Here is a 26,670-nt window from a genome sequence, read left to right on the forward strand (position 1 = left end):
AAAAGGTGTTTACTCCTTCAAATTCAGACACCAATGCAAAAGTATACTGTGCTCATTGTCAATGCTTCTATTTTAACACAACACTTGATGTGGAAGAAAAATTAGTCAAAAAAATTTTTAAGTCATTTAAATTGAAGACAAATAAGTAAAATGTTGCTGTTTGTAGATCATGCAATGTTCTCTACAAAAAACCATAAACAGTACATTAAAACCTTTTCAAACCAATAAATACACTCAGTAAATCAGCAAAATATAAAATTAACATACAAGTTATGATTCCATACACTTAAACTATCTGATAAAAGAGGAAGAAAACAATCTTATTTACAATAGCACTAAAATAATAAATATCTGAGAACAAATTTAACTGAGGAGCTGAAAAAGTTTTAAAGTGAAATATTTATCAATGAAAAATAATGAGAACACAAACAAATTTAAATATATTTTATGTCTATCAATTCAAAGAATAAACGTTAAAATGCCATATTATCCAAAATGATCTCCAGATTCAAAGAACTCTCTATCAATATTACAGTTTTTTTTTCACAGTAATAACAAATGCAATCATAAAATTTACATGAAACTACAAGAAAGTGAATAGGCAAAGCAATCTTGAAGAAAAAGAAAAAAGCAGGACATCATACTTTATACTTTCAAACTATATTTCAAGACTATAGGCCGGGCGCGGTGGCTCAAGCCTGTAATCCCAGCACTTTGGGAGGCCGAGACGGGCGGATCACGAGGTCAGGAGATCGAGACCATCCTGGTTAATATGGTGAAACCCCGTCTCTACTAAAAAGTACAAAAAAACTAGCCGGGCAAGGTGGCGGGCGCCTGTGGTCCCAGCTACTTGGGAGGCTGAGGCAGGAGAATGGCATGAACCCGGGAGGCGGAGCTTGTAGTGAGCTGAGATCTGGCCACTGCACTCCAGCCTGGGCGACAGAGCGAAACTCCGTCTCAAAAAAAAAAAAAAAAAAAGACTATAGTAATAAAAACAGGATGAAATGTGCAGAAAAATGAGCCAAAAAAACCTAATGATACAGAAACCACTAGTCTCACATTTCAGAGATGATGGAAAAAGAGAATGTAAAAGATAGTTTAACATGAAGTATCTTAAAATTATGCAGATATCTGTGTGTCCACAAACACAAACAAACAAAAGTCAGATTGTACACTCTCTTGTACGCCACGAACTGTACTTTGGCTGTCACTGTAAACTTGAAGATTACTGAAGGGAAAGAATTCTTAGAAATTTTGAAAGCATAAGACAGAAGATGCCCCTGTGTGAGAGAAAATGTAAAAAATAAAAATAAAAATTAGGCTTTCCAGAAACTATTTAGTTTGGAACACAGCTTCCGTATCACTTTAAGGACGGCTTTCTCCTTGACCTTGGACCTCTCATGCATGTCGTCTACTGTATTCATTCTCACCTACCTGGGGGTTCTTCCACCATCTCATGTCTCTTCACATTCCAGGGCTCTTTTCCTTGCTCCAGAAAAATGATCAGGTCTGGCTTAAAGGCAGCAATACCTGTTTTATTAAAAATGAACAACATGCATCTTGCTCATATTCTCCAACTACCAACTTGGTAATGTGCTCAGTAAAGAGGATGTAATAGAATATTCTAATACATTTATCCCAAAATACTAAACTATAAAACGTTGGGAAAAAGGTTTATGGGGTGCCTGTATAAACTGGCCACAAAAATATGGGACAATAAGTTGTGGAAAGACACAGGAGGTCTCTGAGGAAAGCCTCCTTACTACCGTCACGTTCCCATGACCACAGCGTGACCTGCTCTCTTACTTATAAACACCGTGCTCAAGGAGAAAGATGCTCCTTTGAAGCATTGGAATGTGGCCAGATATGCTGGCTCCCAGTTAGGCCCACTCCCCACAGCTGCTCTCTGATAAGTTAAAGAATAAATCAGTAGTTAAGTTTATGCTGCTTCAGCACAAAGAAAATTTACCCAAACTACCACTACTATAGATTAGGTGTATGACACACTGCCTCCCTTTCACCGTTTCACCCCTGAACATCTGCTTCTTAGACCTAAGTGACTGTACTCAATAAATAGTGTGGAGACCAGAACTTGATGCCTTTTGCAGCCTCCAAAAGTGCAACTGGCCTCCTGGCACCCCACCCTTCATGCACTCTTAACCTGACTCTTCTCATTTCTTCATCGCCACTGGACTTCATGTACCCTACAGGTGGTGTTGAAGCTGGTCCCCAACAGTAACAGAAATTTCTAAATATTTAGAAAATACTCTAATTTTGCAGGTTCTTAATTTTATCACCTGATACTACTGAATTAAAACTTGGTGGCTGCCAGTAAACATTTGAAATTACCATTAATCTAAAGTGAAGGACACAGATCAGCTCAAAAATGTGGTAAGTTCAGGTCAAGATGAAACATCTTGAAATTTTTTTCTATATGGAAAAATCCCCATGATTTTCTTGAAAACAGAAATCTGTAAGCATAAATTATCAAAAAGAAATTATACAAAAAAGAAATGGTATTGGGAGCTGAAAGCCGGAGGGTTGTGACCCACTCAGCACCGGAGGGTTGTGACCCACTCAGTATTCCACTGGAGGCTATATGATCAAACAGTAAACTGTTTATCATGAATGCAAAATGTGGGCAAACTCGCTTCTGCTCCTGCCACCAGAAGGTACACTGAGGGCAGTCACTCCCTGGTGCCATGCTTCTTGAGGTTATCTACTGTAACATCTGGAGACCACTGTTCAAAGAATGGAGTCATGCAGGCCTGCACTAAGTCAAGCAGCTGACCACAACCTCCCCCTTCTCCCTATCTCCTTGATTCAATAAATATGAAGCGCTATAGAGGCTCAGGGCCCTTATACTAGAAGCAAAGAGGCCCCTGACCCCTTCTTCCAAATATACTCTTTTGTCTTTGTCTTTATTCCCACATTCGTCCTCCTTTGTTCAGTCCAATAAGGTCTGCAGCAAAGTGGCATCCGAACACAGGGACTTCGAGGATGTGAATGAAGAAGGTCTGCTGGAGCAGAAGTGAAATTGAACGGATGAACGGGAACCCCGGGACAAAACTGCCAGCAGTGGATATAAGGTCAGTGCTCTAAAGAAATACTGGGAATGGGAACTTTCTGAATCAAGGTAACATGAGCAGAATTTGTCTGTTGAAGAAACACGTTATGTGCAGTTGCTTAAAGTTCTGTTGAGACAGTCTGGAGCTCAAGTTAATTCACAGGCATTAAGCTTCTGCAGGAGGTTATTAAGCATAACTTATGGTTTCTGCAGGCAGGCACTATCAATGAGGAAAACTGGAATAGAGTAGGAGACAGATTGAAATTGGCTCATCAAAAAGGTCTTAAAGTAGACCCTTCTGTTTTGTCTGCTTGGGGGTTTGGTTTGCACAGTCCTACTGCCGCTGTCTCCTTCTTATTCTGTCAGACAACAGGAGTCAGGTTCTGAGTCTCAAGAATTAAAAAGATTATTTGTTCCTCCGACAATGCCTATTGAAAATAATGAGCAAAAGAAAGGGGAGAATTGGCCACTTGCTAAGCAGGAAACAGGAGAGAATTGGTCTCTGCCACCCCCTGCAATAACAGAAGTAGAAACCCCCGTACAAAATAATTTTGCATGCTGCTGCTGTGGCTGGGGAGCCTTTAGAGCCTTGTGCTTTTCCTATTACTGTGAGGACTGATCCAAACAATCCGCAACATCTTTTACATGAGCACACTCCTGTACAGTTTAAATTACTAAAGGAATTAAAAGCTAGTGTGGTTAATTCACTATAGGGCTGTTAGCATCGGTGTTTAGTGTCATGCACCTCCCACCCTTTCATATAAAACATTTGGCTGCACTTGCTTATCCACCACTGCACAGCTGACATGGAGCTTAAATTGGCAAGAAATGTGTGCAGACCAGGCGAGGCAGAATCAAGCCGCTGGTCAAGGAAACATTACAGAAGAAATGATGACAGGCAGTGGCCCATTTTCAGATCTGGTACAACAACTAACATTCCCAGAGGCTGCCTGCCTTAGCCGCCAAGCACACTTGGAGAACAATTCCTGAAGAGGGAGTTCCAGTGCAGTCTTTCTACATATCACCCAGGGATCATGAAAGCCTTATGCACAATTTATTGCATGGCTGCTAGAGGCAGTGTGGCATCAGATCCCTCATGCCCCGGCTCCAGAAATGCTTACCATTGCTAACCTATGAAAACCCAAATGCAGATTGCAAGTGAGCAGTGGCTCCTGTGAGATTCACAAAAAGCTTGGGGAATTATCTTAAAGCTTGTCAGAATGTAGGAATTTGATTTCATTGTTCTACAATGTTAGCGCAAGTAATAGCTAGTTTAGCAGTTGACAGATCTAAAAGGAGCCAAGAGTCAAACCTTCAAGTGGAAAAATGTTATAATTGTGGAAAAACTGGACATTTCAAAAAGGGATGTCACCAGATCTCAGGAAAGAAAGGACCTCACAATGCAGTGCCCCCCACCCTGAGCAGAAAAAACACCAGGACTCTGTCCTCACTGTAACAAAGGGAATCACTCGGGTGTAACAATGTCAATCATTGGGCTAATCAGTGCTGCTTGAATGACAGGCCCCTCAAACAATGAAGGCATTCCCAGTTCAGACCACAACCCCATATAAAGGATTGGTCCCAGGAGAAACATTGATTTCCTCTCCCCAGGAACACCAGGAAGTACTGGATTAGATCTCCCAGTCAGAGAAACAATTACATTAGTTGCAGGAGACAAACCTACCAAAGTACCCAATGTTATTTGGGGACCTATACCAGCGGCATACATGGGACTAATTTTAGGCAAAAGCTGCCTTAACTTGCAAGGCATCACTATAGTCCAAGGAGTAGTTGACTCTGATTATGAAGGAGAAATTCAAGTAGTTTTAATGTCACAAGATCTTTGGGTTTTTGAACCAGGAGAATATATAGTGTAATTATTGCTTATGTCCTGCAAATTACACTCTTCTCCACAAAAGGAGAAATGAAGAAATAAAGGGTTTGGGAGCACAACTACATGAGAAACCCATCTATCACAACCCATAGTCTCTAATAGACCCACCTGTGTAGTGCAAATTAAAAGACATTTTATGGGCTTATGGAAACAGGAGCTGATGTGTCAGTAATATCCAGTAAGGACTAGCCCGTATCTTGGCCCATAATGGGATGCATCCCTGGGCTATGGATTCCTGTTAATCTGTCCGAGCCTTGGGCTGCCACCCCTAATCTGCACTTCATGAAACTTCTTCTAACTCAACTTAGTCATTGTGTCCATAGAGGCTTAGGCATAATAGTTTTTGCTATTGTTTCCTTGGTCACACTAATAACTTCTGTTGTGATATCCTCTGTAGCTTTGCATAGTTCTATTCAACAGTTCTACGGTGAGGAGAACAAGTACAAAGCTTCAATTGCAACAGCAATTGTGTTGTCATTTAAATCAAACTCATATTTGTGTAACCAACTTAGAATATAACCAAAGTGAGTATCCATGGGAATCTGTGAGAGCCCATTTGCAGGGAACTTTCACATCCAACATCACCTTTGACACTGGTGAATTACAAAACAAAATTCTTGATTTAAATAGGTAAACTCAAGAGTTTCAGCCTTCTTTAGAAGACTGGACCGAATTCCAGAAAGGCTTGGAGAGCCTCAATCCTTGGACCTATCTAAAGCACCACATTAAAATCTCATATGTAGTTCTTGGGGTAATGCTGTTCTGTCTCTGTTTTCTGTTCATAGTCTGTAAAATTGGATGGACCAGCAATCAGAAAATGACAGCTGCCCAACCTGACCTTACATTTATTCGATTAATGCATAAACAGAAAGGGGGAAATGTTAGGAGCTGAAATTCTGAGGGTCATTCCACTGAAGGGAATATGATCAAACAGTAAACTGTTTATAATGAATGCAGAATGTGGGCAAACTCGCATCTGCTCCTGCCACCAGAAGGTACACTGAGGGCAGTCACCCCCTGGTGCCATGCTCCTTGTGGTTATCTACTGGAACATCTGGAGAGTACTGTTCAAAGAATAGTCATGCAGGCCTGCATTAAGTCAAGCGGCTGACCACAACCTCCTTCTGCTCCCTGTCTCCTTTACTCCATAAATATGAAGGGCTATAGAAGCTCAGGTCGCTTGTTCACTAGAAGCAAGGAGCCCCCTGACCCCTTCTTCCAAATATACTCTTTTGTCTTTGCATTTATTCTCGCGTTCATCCTCCTTTGTTCAGTCCAATAAGGTCTGCAGCAAAATGAAACCTGTAGCGTATACTAGGAATTGCATATTAAAGTTATTCTCACCCAGGAAGACCAGGTTTCTGTAGTTCTCTAACATCACATTTCTATATAAATTCTGCTGTGCAGTGTCCAGGAATTGCCATTCCTCCAGAGAGAATTCTACGGCCACATCCCTAAATGTCAGAGATCCCTGGAAAACACAAACAAACACTCATACTTACCAATTGGTCATGGGCAGAATTTTTAATTTCACTCAAGGTAAAATGGAGAGAGTAAAGAGAGCTGGTTCTGACTCATAAGCAGGATGGAAATTATTCAATAAAATAGTTTTCAACACAGAAATATTCTCTAATGTTTTCTCTAACTCTGACAAAAGAAAGTGGTATAAGATCCATAACATCAGTGTATATGTAATATTTTTCTGGATAATAAAGTATAAATTGGGGAAATAAACACTAGCACATACAATTTTGAGTGCTGTATTTACATCATACAGAATTAATTGTGTGCCAGGCATGGTGGCTCATGCCTGTAATCCCAGCACTTTGGGAGGCTGAGGCGGGCAGATCACCTGACGTTGGAAGTTCGAGACCAGCCTGACCAACATGGAGAAAGTCTCTACTAAAAACACAAAATTAGCCAGTCGTGGTGGCATATGCCTGTAATCCTAGCTACTCGGGAGGCTGAGGTAGGAGAATCACTTGAATCCGGGAGGTGGAGGTTGTGGTGAGGCGAGATCACACCATTACACTCCAGCTCGGGCAACATTAGCGAAACTCCATCTCAAAAAAAAAAAAGGAATTAATTGTATTTTTCAGATGAAAAAGACATAGTTTTATATATTATTCAGATGGAATAGACATGTTAAGTTAGAAGGTATCAGTCCAATTTTAATGTGTACAATAAGGTAGAGATCCTGTTAACGCAGCTTTTTTTTTTTTTTTTCAGAAGTTCTAGGATAAAGTCTGAGTTGCTGAATTTCTAATAAGCTCATCAGTATGCCAATGATTTTGGCACAAAAAGATTATTTGGTCAAACATCCAGTAATTGAATGAGCCTGCGTTTTTCTCAATTTTTCTGGTTTGTAGACAAAGGTGAGAGCCTTCATTTTCCAAAAACAGACAAATGCAAAGGAAACCTAAGAAAGAAGGGCAGCTGCCAGATTAAATGTGGTGGTTTGTTCACATCAGCTGCATAAAGATACTTAATAATGAAGAGAGGCCGGGTGCGGTGGCTCACACCTGTAATCCCAGCACTTTGGGAGGCCGAGACGGGCGGATCACGAGGTCAGGAGATCGAGACCATCCTGGCTAACACAGTGAAACCCCGTCTCTACTAAAAAATACAAAAAAACTAGCCAGGCGAGATGGCAGGCGCCTGTAGTCCCAGCTACTTGGGAGGCTGAGGCAGGAGAATGGCGTGAACCCGGGAGGCGGAGCTTGCAGTGAGCAGAGATCACGCCACTGCACTCCAGCCTGGGCGACTGAGCGAGACTCTGTCTCCAAAAAAATAATAATAACTAAGAGAAAAATAATTCTATAGTGAAAAAATGTGTCAGAGACCTTATCGACTAAGTGATTTATTAACATCAACTACACTAGAACAAACTTTTATAATGTCCTGATGCACCCAGAAGGACACAGCATTACTGCTGAGATACTGCCCCCTGAAAGGTAAATTATAGTGTGAATTTGACCATAAGGAAACATTAGTTTTATGGAAAGTTCAAGATAGAGATATCTCCCATGTGCTGTAATGTTTAATAGTGATTTTAAGTAGTCTTTCTTTAGCACTGTAGAGAGCAGGTATCTCCTAACAATTTTTTAAGAATTTTCTGGGTAACAAATACCACACTGCTTCAATGAGTGTTTTCTTAATCCTGTACTGCATAGACATAATAAAGAACACAGATGAAACCTCAACATTACATGTTCTCTGTCTTCACTAAAAACACCAGGTTTTCCTCGATAGGAATTTGGAGTATCTACACCTTCCATGTTCATCAGCCACAAAAGGACATTTTTAATATTGCAGATTATAAATTCACAGTGAGATTTCTGCATGGCATATAAGAAGCCATAATATAGAGAAGGCTCTGGTATATAGAAAAAAATATATTTTTCAGAGACTTTGATTATTGTAAGAATTTTTTAAAGTAGTTAAGAAAAACTCATTAGGGAGTAAAAACACAAGTACAGAAGTACACGTTTGCAAGTACTAAACGCATGTTTCCTGGAGGAAGCAGAGTGGACACAGATCTTGATCTGAGACATGTTTAGCTGTAAAAGAAAAGGCCATTTTTTTTCTCTTTCTCCTCCTTCTCTAGGATTCTTTCTCAGATAAAATGTTCTGGACAAGTTACACCTGCATCTTGAGAATATGCCTTTAAAAGTGTCAGCACCACAGGTCTACCTGCTGTCACCACATCCACAGGCAGAAGGACCAACACAGAAAAACTCCATCCATTTGTGTCCTTTATAGCAGAAAAGACTAACAAAGAGTAGTTCCACAGAGATAAAAATATGCTTTTCTTTATTTTGTCCTCAGGAGCCATCCCCTGACACAGGCACCAGCAATTTCTGCTACAGTAATGGAAATACGGGCCATGCTGTACTGTTCCTACCAAATCCAAACAGAATAGGTTCTTGGACCACCCTTTAATGCAAAGATGGAACTTAACTCTCATGAATGTATTTTGAATTCCTCATACTTGATTCTGGCCTCACCTTAGAGTCACATGAGCCACTTAATTACAACAACATGGTGGCTTGCACCAGAACAATAAACAGAATCCATGGACAGGGCACAAGTAAAAAGAGTTCTGCAAAATGGCCAGGTGATACTAATTAGAAGCCTGGGCTGATAACCCCTTAATTAAGCATTTCCTCTCAAGCTCTAATGAGCTTATAAAATCACTTGGTAATTTTGGTCCCACTCTATGAAACGTAATTCTGAGGTATGGAAAGGGTCCATAAACGGTTCTTTTAAACAAGTGCCCTGTCAATCATGATGTTGCTCCCCCTGGGCTTATTATTAGCATTAGTTAGAGAAATGAGGCACAACAGAGTCCCTTACACGCAGCACTCTTGTCACAACACAAATACTTCTGGTACAAATGAAAACAATCATTCTTCATCCTAAAGTATTATATTCTTTGCTGTCTCTTTGAAGTTTACAGAGAAATAAAAAGCAATTTCTGAGTAAGTCTGCGTTTGGAGAACATGTGCACATGTACTAATGCAGTCTTTATTAAGCAGGTACTATGGGCTCAATAGGATGTTACAGAGCACTGTGATAGCACATTATGTGGTTTAATCCTAATAACACCCTGTGAGTTGATACTACGTGTTCAATAATTCCAAGGCTTTAAAGGACCCAGTATTTTTATTTCTATTTCTGTTGATCTGTCACTGATTTTTTTCAAAAAATGCATAGAATAAAAGCTAAATATACACAGATGAAAGGGATACAGATGGAAAGAGTTTAATAAAATTTAGATAAATTTTTATTGTGTTTATATTTACTTTCTTGTGACTTGTGAATCAACTACTAGATCTGCAGGAACAGAAAACAAGCTGCTAAATAATGTCTCTGCAAGCTCTCATTTTAATAAAAAATTTGAAAAGTAAGATCCTATAATGCATACTTTATATTTCCCATTTATCTGTTTTTAAGTTGCAGAAAATATTGAGCACCAGCTCTAAAAAGGCAACAGGATTCATGACCCAAAACTCTGATCTCTTCTAATCAGTTCTTTGAGGCAAGACTCCAGGGTAGAGCCAGACATAAATAAGGACTCCAAAAAGGGTGAATATGAACAAGGCTGGGACAGAGTGTACAGCCGATGTACAATTCTGTTCTCTATGCCACTGGGGGGTATTGTCAGTTCTTTTTTTTAAAGCTTACTTAAGTAAACTTAAATCTGAGTTTGTATAATTTTAATCTTTTTTAGCCACTGCCCTGTAAATTTTATATATAATATAATATACTTATACTAATACTAATATACTAATAGGCAGTTCAAAAAAAAAATCCCTTAAGGTTTTCTAGAATAATTTTTTTTAGAAGAAAAATAAGTATTCACCCAGGCTGGAGTGCAGTGGCCGGATCTCAGCTCACTACAAGCTCCGCCTCCTGGGTTTACGCCATTCTCCTGCCTCAGCCTCACAAGTAGCTGGGACAACAGACGCCCACCACCTCGCCCAGCTAGTTTTCTGTATTTTTTAGTAGAAACAGGGTTTCACCGTGTTATCCAGGATGATCTGGACCTCCTGACCTCGTGATCCGTCCGTCTCGGCCTCCCAAAGTGCTGGGATTACAGGTATGAGCCACTGCACCCAGCCTTTTTCATCTATTTTTTTATGACTATATAAAATGGAAACAATTAGTTTATCTGTTTGAGCCTCCAGCCCTCCTGATTTTTTACCCAAGTATCAGGGAACTGGAAAAACTCTCATCTGGGTACCAACCAAAGATACTTCTTGTATAAGGGGAGAAACAAACACAAGATGACTCATTTCTCTCACACTGGGACAGAAGTAGAATTATCCACTCTTATCAGCCTGACACAATTCTGTTCTGGACATCCTCAAATGTCTCAAAGATTCACAGGTGATTGTGAGAGGGTTCCCAGTGACCCTGGGCTGATGGTCCAACGATAAGCCAGGCACAGAAGACTCAGGATGATTCTAAATAAAAGATAGAACTACTTTGGCTGAACTCCAGAATCTGGATTGTCTGTCCTGATTTGCTAGCTGTTGGGTAAGTAGAAGGACAAGAATACTTTACTCCAGTATCACATTTTACAGGTAGGTATAGTTGTGGTCGTGGCTCTGGATACTTTGTGGCCTCAAGATGCTTGTTTACCCTTAGAGATGCTGCCATCAGATTCCATTTATTCCTGGAGCCTCTCACATAACTGTGGCAGGTTAATGACGAAGATGTGAAAAGGTCAAAAAGACACATCAAAAGAGGAATTTAAAAATGTCCATGTTGATATCTCACAATGCAGAAAATATCTCCTGTTGGTTTTCTGTAAATTCTCAATCCAAAGTCAGGCCCTGCCTTGTAAATCCCAGCAGAGGCCAGACCTAATTTGCTGATTCTAGCTGAAATCAACCTCACTCTGCATTTTTGGGTGACACAGCAAGTAGAGTGAAATCAAAGGAGAAATCTCCTCATAGAGGCTGCTCTAGAATATTCTAAATAATATTTTACCTTTAAAAGGCTGACACAAAATGAACATAAGAAGACAGTTTATTTGGGTCAAGCTTAAGGATTTTAACTTGAGACAAAATATTCAAATTGCCTGGAACCTACATTTTGATTAGCAGCACTTACAAGTGGATTTGTAAAGGTAAAAAAGAGGAACAGTGAGTGAGCTGACACAAAATTGGCTGTGAGAGATTCTTATTTATGCAAAATAACTTTAATAATTGATTGGATATACATCGTTAAGGTTAAGGATATGGAATATAGTGTCCAGTGTGGAATTATTAGTTTAATTTATAGCTACTTGTGGCAATAGTGAGCAGTCTCAAGAGATACATATATAGCTAAAAAAAAGGGGGTGAAAAACACAATTGTGCTCTCATTTTAATGTCTCTCTGAGTCTGATACCTAAAAGGACTTGCATTCCTCATATATAAAATTTTTTTTTCTTTTCAATTCTGAAGACCTAGATTTAGAATATGGAGCTGCAAATTCAGGCCCTGCATGGGTAAAGTAGCAGCAATGTTCAGGTAAATGTTACCTGAACATTTGTGGGCATTTTAGCATGAGAAGGGAGGGAGAAGTGGAGATTCTCATGTCTACAGGTCTACTCAATGCACATATTTTACTCTGATTGGGTTTCGGTGCCCCATGGTCACTGAATCAGTTTCAGGTCTGAAGACACAAGTCATGGAAAGAGGTAAAATGGTTAATATCTGACCTATGAAGTTTGTAGAAATCTGTTCTAGCTTCTCTAAAAGTGACTGTAGAGGATGATAGATAACAAGTAGGTACAGACACAATTCCACCTGCATATTTAGGGGACAGCATGCACTTCGCAGCACAATTGTGAATTGACTGGAAGCCTGAGCAGAAAAGGCCTATCTAGACTAAAGCTTAGTTGGCACCTTATGTGTTTACATTATGTCTGGTAATTCTAGACAAGGTTTGGAAAATATAATTAGAAGCAAACTTTTCTTCAGTCCCAGAGGAACTCCACAATAACAGAACAGAAAGAAAACTGTTTTATTACACAATTATATGTGAATGTAACATGTATTAACAGTCAATTTGCTCAAGAGATTGCAAAGACAGAAAGACAGTCACCATAACTCATCTACAAGTAGAATTTACAACACCATGTCATACATAGTTCATCCTAAATTCACCTGGTAGTTGGGAAGGCCATCTCTGTATGCTAATCGGTTATAATCAGTGACAAAATAAACTTTTCACATCTTCATGACTGGAGGTAGTTTTCAAGTTGAACCCCGGTGCCTGCTGAAGGTAGGCTTTAACTGTTCGACAAAAATTGTTGATTCCGGTGCTATCCTTTTGGCTATTTACATTTTAAAGCAATAGCTCTCTACTCCCTGAGCACTGGGCTAGAGCACTCCTGCTTTCCCTCTCCTGGTGGCTAGTGTACTCTCTTGACCCCATCATCTGCCACTGAGGAACAGCCCACAGCACAGGGCTCACAGCTGGAAACTGCCATCTTAGGTGAACCCCAACTGCCACAGCAGCACTCCGGTGCCACATCAGAGAGTGAAGCCTGAGCAGCAGGAGGAGAGCCTGCAGACCTCCTGGGTAGAATTGCACCTTCACAATAATAGAAAAGGGAGAAGTGTTTCAGCCTGAGTTTTTATTTAGAACGGTGACATGAAAAAATACTGCCGGGTTTTAGCATGAGTCCAGATAGAGATAGCTCTGAGAGTTCTCACTTTGACAGCCCACGTCTTTCACAGACACCATGGAATACTAATGGGGTTTCTGAAACAGACACACAACGCATTCGAGAGAAAAACAGCTCTCATTCTGAGAAAGATTATATTGAAAGAAAAATGTTACAGTGTCTTAAGAAAAAACTGAGATTAGATGTAAGATTGATCAAGTTGGCCAGAAAATATCTCCCAAAGAAGAACATCTTTCCAAACACCCAAAGTGCATAGCTACTCCCAGCAAGAGAAACATGAGCATTATTGAATAAAGGGGGCATATTCTCAGCAATTTTTTTTTTTTTTCTTTTTTGAGATGGAGTTTCATTCTTGTTGCCCAGGCTGGAGTGCAATGGTGTGATCTTGGCTCACTACAACCTCCGCCTCCGGGTTCAAGCGATTCTCCTGTCTCAGCCTCCTAAATACCTAGGACTACAGGCACACACCACCACAAACGGCTAATTCTGTTATTTTTGGTAGAGGGGAGGTTTCACCATTGTCCAGGCTGGTCTCAAACTCCTGACCTCTGGTGATCCACACACCTTGGCCTCCCAAAGTGCTGGGATTACAGGCATGAGCCACAACACCCAGCTCTCAGCAGAATTTTAAAAGATTTATCCTCCATCTCTGCTGTTCTCTTATTTCCTAACCATTGAATGTGAGATCTATATTGGAATATATCTGACAACTTTCACCAGCGCATTTTTATAAAAAATTGAAATCTCACTGTGTTAATACAGTAGAATATATTAGAGCTTGCAACATAGCTGACTGGAGAGCTATTACGGTTTCTGGGTAGCCATATCACCTGTCTTCATTTGTCCTGTAATAGCAGCACACTAATCTGGTAAAATATATGACACTAAAATTATGCTTACCTATAATTATTCCCACTGGATACATTAATAAGCATGTCAGACTAATATCTACTGTAACAATTTAATGGTAAACTTTTTGGATATCAGATATAAATATATAAGTATCAGTAATTTTATGTACTAGTCATAATGTATGTAAGATTTTAAAAAATTATCTTAACTATAATTCAGTTGAAACTATATTTCAAAAGTATGAATAATAATGTTAAAATAACTAAGGAATTCAATCAAAGTAAATATTGTGATCTTAAATTCATACTATTGTAGAAAATACTGTTTAATTTATATGAATGCAGGTTGCCTACAAACACTACACATAACTACACTAACTGTACTGAAGTAACCCAAGTACAACAGACTCCACTGTTCAGTTTATACACTGAACTCTTCTGGCTTTTGCAGTGTAAGTATGTCAGCCTGCAAATAATCACCTTGGATAACCAGGTTTCTGCCAAAGAACTTACTCAGTATCTTTTAGACTTTGTTATTCTGTATTGCTAAATTTATTCCTATCTTTGTGCTCAACTTTATTATGCTCTTGAAATGAACTTTACTCTGAACAAAGTTGTGTCTACTTTAAAGACTAAAGATAAAAAAATATATAATCTTTTGCCAAGACAAAAGGAAAGCAATGAATCTCAGGTCCCAGAAAAAGACAATTCTGAGTCAAAAAGAATGACAAAAGGTTTATTTCATTGCTAATATGATTTACATATATTTCAAAAAGCAGAAAAAATATATACATATAATCTAAACCTTTTATAAAAATCAGGTAGTTATCCTCCCTTATTTTCACATATGAGAATAAAGCCTCTTACTTATAATTTATATTTTCTCTGAAACAGCCAGGTCTCTGGACAGGTTCTTGAACTCTTGGACATCTGAATTTTGCACACTGTGTGCACTTGAAAGAATGCTTATGGGGGGAAAAGCAGAAGAGAGAAAGGTGTTATAAAAAAAATCCATGGGTTCACATGAATAAAACAAGTTCTTAGAGACCTATGAAGAGACTTAGAACCTGACACAGTAATAATCGGAGACTACATCTCATAGGCACTAACGGACAGATCATTGAAGAAGAAAATTAACAACAATATTAGGACCTGAACTCAACACTTGACCAGATAAATAGTCCTAATAGACATCTACAGAACTCTTCATCTAAAAATACCATAAAACACATGGCACATACTCAAAAACTGACCACACAATCAGAAACAAAACAATTCTCAGCAAATTCAGAAATCCCAAAATGATACAAACCACACATAGATTACAGCTTAAGAAAAATATGTTTCAATGCCAATAAAACAATTGGAAACTATACAATTAAATAAAATTAAATGGCCAACACTTGAATAACTTCTTGGTAAATAATGAAATTAAGGCAGAAACCAAGAAGTGTTTTGAAACAAATAAGAACGAAAATACAACACACCAGAACCCCTGAAATACAGCCAAGGCAGTGTTAAAAGAAACATTTATATAATTAAATCTTCACATCAAAAAGTTATAGAAAGATCTCAGTTTAACAACCTGACATCATAAATAAAAGACTGAGAGCAATAAAAGCAAATCGGCCCCTAAGCTAGCAAAAGACAAGAAATAACCAAAATCAGATCTGAACTGAAGGAGATTTAGACATGAAAAACTACCAAATATCAAGAAATCCAGGTATTAAATCTATTTTTAAAAAAGGTAAATAAACTACTAGCTAGATTAATGAAGATGCAAATAAACACAATTAGAAATGACAAAAGGAGACATTGCCACTGACCCCACAAAAATATACTGAAGTCTGCTATGCACATAAACAAAAATCTAGAAGAAATGAAAAACTTCTTGAACAAATACATCTTCCCAAGACTGAACACACACACACACAAATCAAAGCCCTAAATACATAGATAAGCTAAAAAAATTGAATTAGTAATAAATAGCCTACCAACTAAATGAAGTTCAGGACCAGACATATTCACAGCTGAATTCTGCCAGATGTACAAATAGAAGCTGATATTATTTCTACTAGAACAATTTCAAAAGATTAAAAAAGAAGAAACTCCTCTCCAACTCTTTATGTAAGAACAGCATCATTCTGATATCAAAACCTAACAGAGATAAAACAAAAAAAGGCAACTTCAGGCCAATATCCCTGAAAATTGATGCAGAAATCTTCAACAAACGGCTGGGTCTGGTGGCTCATGCCTGTAATCCCAGAACTTTGGGAGGCCAAGGTAGGCTGATTTCCTGAGGTCAGGAGTTCAAGACCAGCCTGGCCAACATGATGAAATCCCATCTCTTCTAAAAATACAAAAAAATTAGCTGGGCATGGTAGCACACACCTGTAATCCCAGCTACCCAAGAGACTGAGGCAGGAGAATCACTTGAACCTGGGAGTCAGAGGTTACAGTGAGCCAAGATCACACCACTACACTCCAGCCTGGATGACACAGTGAGACTCCATCTCAAAAAAAAAAGAAAGAAAAAAAAACCAGAAATCTTCAACAAACTACTGGCAAACCAAATACAGCAGCTTATCAAAAAGCTAACCCACTGTGATAAACTATGGTTTATTTTTGGGGATTCAAGGTTTGTTCAACATACACAAATCAGTAAATGTGATTCATTGCATAAACAGAATTAAAGAGAGCAACCACAAGATTATCTCAATAGATGCACAAAAAGCTTTCAATAAAATTTAACATTTTTCATGTTAAAAACCCTCAACAAACTGGGCATTGAAGGTACATACTGAATGGACAAAACCTGGAAGCATTCCTTCTTGATAACTGGCACAAGACAAGGATGCCTTCTCTCGACAGTCCTATTCAACATAAAATTGGAAGTCTTAGCCAGAACAATCAGGCAAAAGATGACAATAAAAGACATTCAAACAAAAAGAGAGACAGTCAAACCACCCCTATTTGGAAACAACATGATTCTACATCTGGAAACCCATATACTCTCAGCAGAAAAGCTCTTTAAACTGACAAACCTCAGTAAAGTCTCAAGATACAAAAGAAATGTACAAAAACTAGTAGCAACCCTATATATCAAGAACATCCAGGCCAAATCTAAATTGAAAACACAATTCCATTCACATCTGCCAAAGAAAAGAATAACATATCTAGAAATACAGATAGCCAGAGAGGTAAAAGATCTCTATGACGAGAATTATAAAACAATGCTTAAAGAAGCCAGAGATGACAGAAACAAATGGAAAACCACTTTATGCTCATGAATAAAAAAAATCACTATCATAAAAACAACCATACTGCTTAAATAAATTTACAGATGTAATGCTAACTTAATCAAACCACCAAAATATTTTTTAACAGAACTAAAAAAACAAACTATTTTAAAATTCACATGGAACCAAAAAAGAGCCTGAATAGCCAAGGCAATCATAAGCAAAAACAACAAAGTTGAAGGCATTACATTACCTGACTTCAAACTACACAACAGTGCTACAGTAAACAAAGCAACATGGTACAGGCACAAAAACAAACTCATAGGCCAATGCAACAGACTAGGAAGCCCAGAAATAATGCCACACACCTAAAGCCATCTGATATTCAACAAAGGTGACAACAGGAATGTGGGAAGAATTTCCTATTTAATAAATGGTGCTAGAATAACTAGCTAGCACTATGTAGCAGATTGAAACTGGACCCTTTTATAATACCATGTAAAAAAACCAACTCAAGGTAAATGAAAGACTTAAATGTTAATCCTAAAAGTTATATATAAAAAAGAAACCCTGGAAGGTAAGAAGTGCCATTCTAGACATAGAAACTGGCAAAGATTTCATGATGAAGATATGAAAAGCAATTGCAACAAAAGCAAAAATTGACAAATGGGACCTAATTAAACTTTTTCACAATAAAGGAAACTATCAACTCAGAAAAGAGATATCCTACAAAATAATAGAAATATTTGCAAACTGGCCGGGCGCGGTTGCTCAAGCCTGTAATCCCAGCACTTTGGGAGGCCGAGACGGGTGGATCACGAGGTCAGAAGATCGAGACCATCCTGGCGTAATTACCGTGAAACCCTGCCTCTACTTAAAAAATTAAGCAAAACTAGCCGGGCGAGATGGTATGGCGCCTTCGTAGTCCCAGCTACTGGGAGGCTGAGGCAGGAGGAATGGCGTGTAACCTGGGAGGGCGTGGAGCTTTGCAGGAGCTTGAGATCCGGCCACTGCACTCCAGCCCGGGCGACAGAGCGAGACTCCGTCCCCCCTCCCAAAAAAAAAACAAAAAAAACAAAAAACAGAAAGTTGATGCAGAAACAGAAAACCAAATGCATGTTATTATTTGTAAGTAAGAGCTAAATAATAACACAAGAACACAGAGGAGAAAAACACACTGAGGCCTAGTTGAGGGTGAAGGGTGGGAGGACTAAAAGGGTGAGAAAAAATACCTTTTTGGTGCTATGATTAGTACTGCAGGGACAAAATAATCTGCACACCAAACTCCCATGACACAATTTTAGCTGTATGACAAAGCTGAACGTGTACCCTTGAACCAACCAAAAATAAAAGTTAAAAGGAAAAAAATGTCCCTGCATTGGAGAGAGTACAAGGCAGGTAGAAGGACTGGTTTGTGCTATAGGTAGTGGCCCAGGTGGGGCTGTACTCTGATTTATTTCTGGGTCCATGCAGGCAGATAAGATTGCGAACCCTAGGCTGGTGGAGAAACAGGTGGCTACTGCAGATTCAGTGTCTGAAAATAGAGATATGCCAGGAGACTCGTAGACACTTTTGTAGGTTTCTGGCCAAAAAAACCACTAGGATCAAAAATGCTGTGGTAAAATTTCTGAGGGTGGTGCCTTGTCCTGAGAGGGGTGTGGACACATCAATTTCTAGTGGGTGTTTCTGAGTGGGTGGAAATCCTCTGCTGGCAGCTGTGGAAAAAGGGATTTGTCATCAGATCTCCTTTTAAGTTTTCAGTCCTCTGTCACCCTGGGAGGAATTCTGAAATTAAAGAACAAAGGACAGTGTGACAGCCTGTGTAGAGGAGAGCAGAGCCTCCCATTCCCAGACACCTAGAGTTTCATTCCAGGCCAGGAGTCTGTGCTATCTTTCTTCTGGCACCAAATCTGCAGTTTCATGAACACCAACAATTCTCCAACACCAACTCATTGTCTAACACTTGAATTCTGACACCACCCAGAGTCAGCATAGACCCTGATTCAGGGCTCAGTCCCACAACATTGTTCTCACTGCAGATGTCAGTCACAAACTCCACAGGCTCATCTATGCTTCTGACCTACTGTTTAAAAACTGGGGACTCTCCTTTTTGAAATCCAATAATCTGAGAGCTACTCACAGAACTCAAAGGAACACTGTAGTTATATTCACTGGCTTCAAATAAAATATACAAACCCCAAAAAGTCAAATGGAAGAAAAGTATAGAACCAAGGAAAGAGGTGGGAAAAGATGAAGCATACAGATAATAAACAGCTGTGATTAATAAAATTCTCTATCCTCTGTGTTCTCCAGGAACATTTTACGAAAAGACACACCCTTCCCATTATGACTTAGATGCTGCTCTCTTTACTTACCCAATACACAGCCAGGAAGACACTCTGCATATTTTCCTCTTCTCATTAAAAAAATCAGCTAAATTTGCCTTCAGTGGTCAACATAAAATACTTTTAAATCAAACTTAAGTTTATTTTCTTCCCACAGGATCCTGAAATCTAAGCTATGCTCAGTGTGAGTCACCATACAACCTCATTTTATGCTACTGCAGATTCAGTGTCTGAAGAACACTCCTAAACATTCTCTGGTCTAAAATCTGAGTATTTCACCCTTCATTTAAACATTCCCCTCACCTTCTTTCTATCTAATCTTATTTGCTTTTCCCTAGGAAAAAAAGTCCTTTTTTACCTAATCTTTGCAATCCTTAAAGATCTTATAGTTGGAGCTTCCTCCTGTTGCAATACTCCTTTGGAATTCAATTTTTTTTTTATGTACATCTAACTGGTTTATTTTAAAACCTCTTGATACTGCCACAAAACAGTAACAATTTTATCTTCAGGAAGACCCCCAAACCCCTTCTATCCTAATCTTAACTGCTTCTGCCTGTGGGGCCCCAGCTTTCCAGGGCTCTGTAGCTTCTCTCACTATGGAGGCTTCTTCCACCGCTGGGGTGAGCAGGCTGGGACATCTGCAGGAAAGGCTTTCCAGAAGGAACTAACGGGGCCTTTAATAACCTCCTTTTGCCGGCTCAAAATTAACCTCAGCTTGCAGTCATGGGGCTCAAGCTTTAATTACCATGTCAGTCATTCACTTAGTTTTTGAAAGTGTTTGAAAAATCCAGCAAAATGATTCAAAAAGTGTCCATATAAGAAAAATTTAAGGTGCTTACCTTTTGTACCTCAGTAAAAGAAGCAAATGCATTTTTTTGACAATAAAGCATTATTTTACTTTTTCTATTAAAAATCATGTGGTAAACAGTTATACGGGAACACTTCTAGGAGGTACCAAGTTTCATCACATAAAATTTACCATTAAATTCAGAAATTGAAATAACAGGATATAGAACAAAGATATTTATTTTTGCAAATTCACTGCAAAAAAAGAAACTGATGTTTCCACGAATCTATGTAACTCACCAATTATCTACCACATTTTCTTGTGGAAATATATTAATTCTCTATAGCCGAAATGGAAGAAAAATTTCGATTTTTTTCCTCGGTAGCTAACATTCTAAAAGCTAGATGGAATTCTGTTTGAAATCACTCAGAAATAAAAAAACACACCTGAGGGCCAGGCGCGGTGGCTCGTGCCTGTAATGCCAGCACTTTAGGAGGCTAAGGCAGGCAGATCATGAGGTCAGGGGATTGAGACCATCCTGGTAAACATGGTAAAACCCTGTCTCTACTAAAAATACAAAAAAATTAGCTGGGAAATACAAAAAAATTAGCTGGGCGTGGTGGCAGGCACCTGCAGTCCCAGCTACTCGGGAGGCTAATGCAGGAGAATGGCGTGAACCCAGGAGGCAGAGCTTGCAGTGACTGAGACCCCACCACTGCACTCCAGCCTGGGTGACAATGCTAGACTCTGTCTCTAAAAAAAAACAAAAACAAAAACAAACAAACAAAAAAAACAAAAAAAAACCCTGAAAAAACTCTTAAATTCACTGAGAAAAAAAAAGGTGAATGAGAACTTCAACAAATAAAATATATAATTAGATATATTTTTTTTGAAACTCACCTTTTTTACATCCTTTGTAAATATCTTCTTACCTTTCAAGACCTACTAATAAAATGCAATGTACAGTTAAAAAACTGAGGTCAGTCGGGCACAGTGGCTCACACCTGCAATCCCAGCACTTTGGGAGGCCAAGGCGAGGAGATTACTTGAGGTCCGAATTTTGAGCTCACACAGCCTGGTCAACATGGCAAACCCCCATCTCTACTAAAAATACAAAAAGTAGCCAGGTATGGTGGCAGACACCTGTAGTCCCAGCTACTAGGGAGGCTAAGGCGAGGAGATTACTTGAGGTCCGAATTTTGAGCTCACACAGCCTGGTCAACATGGCAAACCCCCATCTCTACTAAAAATACAAGAAGTAGCCAGGTATGGTGGCAGACACCCGTAGTCCCAGCTACTCGGGAGGCTGAGGCATGAGAATCACTTGAACTCGGAATGAGGAGGTTTCAGTGAGATTGCACCACTGCACTCCAGCCTGGGGGACAGAGGAAAACACTGTCTTAAAAAAAAAAAAAAAGGCCGGGCGAGGTGGCTGACGTCTGTAATCCCAGCACTTTGGGAGGCCGAGACGGGCGGATCACGAGGTCAAGAGTTTGAGAACAGCCTGACCAATATAGTGAAATTCCGTCTCTATCACAAATACAAAAATTAGCCGGGCTTTGTGGTGCACGCCTGTAGTCCCAGCTACCCGGGAGGCTGAGGCAGAAGAACTGCTTGAACCCGGGAGGTGGAGGTTGCAGTCAGCAGAGATCGTGCCACGGCACTGCAGCCTAGGTGACAGAATGAAACTCTATCTCAAAAAATAAAAAAAAATGACGGGCGCGGTGGCTCAAGCCTGTAATCCCAGCACTTTGGGAGGCCGAGACGGGCGGATCACGAAGTTAGGAGATCGAGACCATTCTGGCTAACACGGTGAAACCCCGTCTCTACTAAAAAATACAAAAAACTAGCCGGGCGAGGTGGCGGGCACCTGTTTTCCCAGCTACTCGGGAGGCTGAAGCAAGAGAATGGCCTAAACCCGGGAGGCGGAGCTTGTAGTGAGCTGATATCCGGCCACTGCACTCCAGCCTGGGCGACAGAGCCAGACTCAGTCTCAAAAAAATAAATAAATAAATAAATAAATAAATAAATAAATAAATAAATAAAATAAAAATTAAAAAAAAAACTGAGGTCAAAATAAGTGAACAAATCATTTAATCATTTCAAGGTACAGATATTTCTGACTCATGTGTCAAGTCAGGCCATCCAATTACTTTAGAGATTCTCCCACCCCATCCTGTTCACTTAAGAGCTCAATAATCATTCTCCCAACTCTGCCCCAGTGAGTGCCCCAGGTACATTTTAATTTGCAAGTTCTTGCACCATCTCACTGGGGTCAGTTTTTTTTTTTCTTTGTCTTTGGAGAGCTATTTTTTTTCACAAACTTTTTGTCATTTTTATTTCACTATTTTTCTGTCCCCTAAGAGAATCTAGGGGCAAAAATTATTTTGGTTTCCCCTTTAATACCAGCATCTGATTGTCTGAACAGCAACGTGTCTCCAAGAAATGGAAGCTGCGTTGGGTAAAGACAATATTAATATCTCAAGGGGGTAGCTTTCCAAAAAACAGCGCATTGGAGGATGCCTCTCAGCCCCAGGGCATTCACCTGTTCTCTTGAGAGGCTACACTCCATATCTCAGTTTGTGTTATGGGAGAAGACAGGCTACACTCTGTACCTCAGGGTGTCTTATGGGAGAAAATGATCCAGGAACTGATACTCACTAGGCGCTCTGGCAGACATAGCTATGGCGGGTACCTTGGTTTTTCCCCAGACAGTACTGAATCTCAGGTGCAAGAAAAAACTGAAGGGTGGCTGAGGACATAGCTCCCTATAAAGTTGCCAAAGGGAAACTTTGACCCAAAAACATTCTGATATCTGTCTCCAGGGAAAACAGAAGAAAAAATATCAACAAACAGAAAACAAATCTTTTTAAATGTGCCATCAAATGCTGTGTCAAAAAATGATTAAAATAGGTATCAAAATATACACTAAAGGACAAATAGTTGACAATGTGAATAAGGGAGGGGAAATTGGCTTTTGGGAATGTCAGAAGGAAGTGGAAATTAAGTATTTTACTGCAAGCCAGAGTCAGGCTGGAGAACTAGGGGTGTCAGGAATTTGAGGCCCCTGCTTGGGACTCATAGAAAATGCAAAGGAAACAGCGTTCCTTTTTGTGGGCGTGAAAATAAACTGGCTGGCAGTTAGACTGAGGAGGCTCTAGTTCCTAATTTCTACTTTAAAAAAATCTACTTCGGGCCGGGCGTGGTGGCTCACGCCTGTAATCCCAGCACTTTGGGAGGCCGAGCTGGTGGATCAATGCAGGCCAGGAGATCGAGACCATCCTGGCTAACATGGTGAAACCCCGTCTCTACTAAAAATACAAAAAACTAGCCGGGCGTATTTGTAGTCCCAGCTACCTCGAGGCTGAGGCGGAGAATCGGCGCGGAACCCGGGAGGTGGAGCTTGCAGTGAGCCGAGATCGCTGCCACCGCGACTCCAGCCTGGGCAGAGCGACTCCCTGTCTCAAAAAAATCTACTTCGGCCGGGCGCTGTGGTCGCTCAATCCCAGCACTTTGGGAGGCCGAGGGCGGTGGATCATGAGTCAGGAGATCGAGACCATCCTGGCTGCTAACATGGTGAAACCCCCGCCCTCTACTAAAATACAAAAACTAGCCGGGCGTGGTGGCGGTGCCCAGTCCCAGCTACCGAGGCTGAGGCAGGAGAATGGCCTGAACCTGAGGCGGAGCTTGCAGGAATGAGATCGCCACGCACTGCATCAGCCTGGGTGATTACGCCGGTGACTGGCCTCAAAAAAAAAAAAAAAAATCTACTTCGGCTATAGCGCCGGGCGGCTTACACACCTGTAACCCCAGCACTTTGGGGGAGGTCAAGCAGGTGGACTTGAAACGTGAGTCCAAGACCGCCTAACCAACATGGTAAAACCCCTCCCTGTTAAAAAATACAAAGTTAGTCACAAGATGGTGGCGCATGCCTCTAATCCCAGCTACTTGGGAGGCTGAAGCAAGAGAATCGCTTGAATCTGGGAGGCGGAGATTGCAGTGAGCACAGATGGCGCCATTGCACTCCAGCCTGGGCGACAGTGAGACTTGGTATCGTGGTTGACATCTAGGCCGGGTGCGGTGGCTTCGACGCCATCCAGCATTCTGGGAGACCCAGGAGGGCGGATCACGCAGGTCAGGAGATCGAGACCATCCTGGCTAAGACCTGGTGAAACCCCGCCTCTCTACTAAAAATTTAAAAATTAGCCGGGCGCATGGCGACTGTAGTCCCAGCTACTTGGGAGGCTGAGGCAGGAGAATGGCGTGAACCCGGGAGGCGGAGCTTGCAGTGAGCCGAGATCGCGCCACTGCACTCCAGCCTGGGCGACTGAGAGAGACTCCGTCTCAAAAAAAAACAAAAACAAAAACAAAACAAAACTAATACAAATACATTTTTTGTAAATTACTACTTTGGGGGGAAAAACATTCAGGCTTAACACACTGTAAACTGCCAATTAACCTCTGATTACATAACCAAGAAATTTCCATCTTGATGTTACAAATTAAGAAACTACAAGGCCAGGCGCGGAGGCTCACGACTATAATCTCAGCACTTTTCGAGGCCGAGGTGGGCGGATCACGAGGTCAGGAGATCGAGACCATCCTGGCTAACGAGGTGAAACCCCGTCTCTACTAAAAATATACAAAAAAAATTACAAAAAAAAATTAGACAAAAAATATACAAAAAAAATTAGCCGGGCGTGGTGGCAGGGGGCTGTTGTCCCAGCTATCGGAAGGCTAAGGCAGGGGAATGGGGTGAACCCGGGAGGCGGAGCTTACAGTGAACCAAGATCGTGCCACTGCCTGGGCGACAGAGGGAAGACTCGGTCTCAAAAAATAATAATAATAAAACAAAACAAGAAAATAGGTAACTGTACTTAACCAATTATTGAATGTGGTTTTCTTCATTATGCACCTTATAAAACTCTTTCCGTCAAACCCCTTCAATAGGCCATAAACTACAATGCATAGCTGGGTGCTCTACAATTTTGGAATCACTCTTTGATTAAATTCTTTTTTTTGCAGTGACTTCCATAAATTTTTAATAAGAGGAAACAGGAACTGGGAACCTCACGGACCAAAGCTCTTCCCATTCATGAACCCACACCCCGAGTCAGGATTCTCCTCTGACTACCCTCCCAGGGTCCCTGCACATCTGGGAGAGACTCCGCGCTGCGGGTGCAGAGCTACTCCAAGAGGGCTCCAGGCCAGGGCACAATTACAGCGCAGGGAAGAGACACGACGCCCGGGGCCGGCTGTCGGCGCTGCCGCCATCTTACTGCTGAAGGGGACAGGTCCAGCTAAGCAAGGAGAACTCGGGGCGCAGATGTGGAGCTGACTGCGGGGAGGCCAGAGTCCCGCCACAGCCACTTCCCGCCAGTTCCAACCAGCCCCGGCCACTCTCTCGGGATGTCGGACCCGGCACACTCACCATTTCTAGGCTTCCAGGGGGTCCTGGCGACTTAGTTGTGGATCTCCCAACACCTGCAGGTCACAGGGCCGCAGATCTGGACCTCTAGGAGCAGAGGATACACAGCAGTAAGGAAGAGACCTTGACCTGGGGCTGCAGGGAAAGCCTAGGGTTCCTACGTCCCCGGAAACCGCCCTGTCCGCTCCAGCTGCGTTCCTGATTGGACGTTCGCAGCCCAGAGTCCTTGATTGGATAATGTTTAAGGTCCCGTCCCTTCAGGCCCTGAGTGACAGAAGATGTGATCAGAGGCAGGGCTGAATGAAGCAAGAGTGCCAGCCTAGGCTGCAGCCTTTTCAGGCAGGGCTTCCTCCCTGAACTGAGCCAGGCCCACCCTAGAGCATGGGAAAATTCTCTCTCTTCTTTACTCTCTCTCTTTTTAAATGTATTCGAAATGTGAACAAATACATTGTACTGTCATGTTAATACATAAAACTTTTGTTCAAGAGTAAACCAATTTTTACTTTAGTAATAGTGTATTATCAATACTAAAGGCCGGGTGTGATGACTTACGCCTTTAATCCCAACAGTTTGGGAGGCCTAGGCGGGCGGATCACTGGAGGTCAGAAGTTCAAGACCAGCCTGGTCAACATGGTGAAACCCCTTCTCTACTAAAAATACAAAAATTAGTTGGGCATGGTGGTGGGCGTCTGTAATCCCAGCTACTCAGGAGGCTGAGGCAGGAGAATCATTTGAACCCAGGAGGTGGAGATTGCAGTGAGCCAAGATCTGGCCATTGCACTCCAGCCTAGGCAACACGAGGGAAACGCCATGTCAAAACCCAAAACAACAAAAAAACTAAACCTAATTTTAGTAAAACCTTATAAATCCATCA

At 40.9% G+C, this 26,670-nt stretch overlaps 1 protein-coding gene across 1 annotated transcript in view; it reads right to left on the bottom strand.

The window, feature by feature from the left end:
* Positions 1-26,433, bottom strand: part of LOC101018793 (zinc finger protein 676) — a 38,934-nt gene extending 12,501 nt beyond the window's left edge. Inside the window, exons 1-3 of the mRNA XM_031660326.1 lie at positions 25,800-26,433; positions 6,306-6,432; positions 1,435-1,530 (exon numbers count right to left, since the gene is read on the bottom strand). Coding sequence (XP_031516186.1) covers positions 1,435-1,530; positions 6,306-6,432; positions 25,800-25,802 — 226 coding nt within the window. The 5' untranslated portion in view covers positions 25,803-26,433. The remainder of the gene's footprint in view (positions 1-1,434; positions 1,531-6,305; positions 6,433-25,799) is intronic.
* Positions 26,434-26,670: the final 237 nt, after the last annotated feature.

This window comes from Papio anubis, chromosome 20 (genome assembly GCF_008728515.1).
Source record: "Papio anubis isolate 15944 chromosome 20, Panubis1.0, whole genome shotgun sequence".
Taxonomy (NCBI): Eukaryota; Metazoa; Chordata; class Mammalia; order Primates; family Cercopithecidae; genus Papio; species Papio anubis.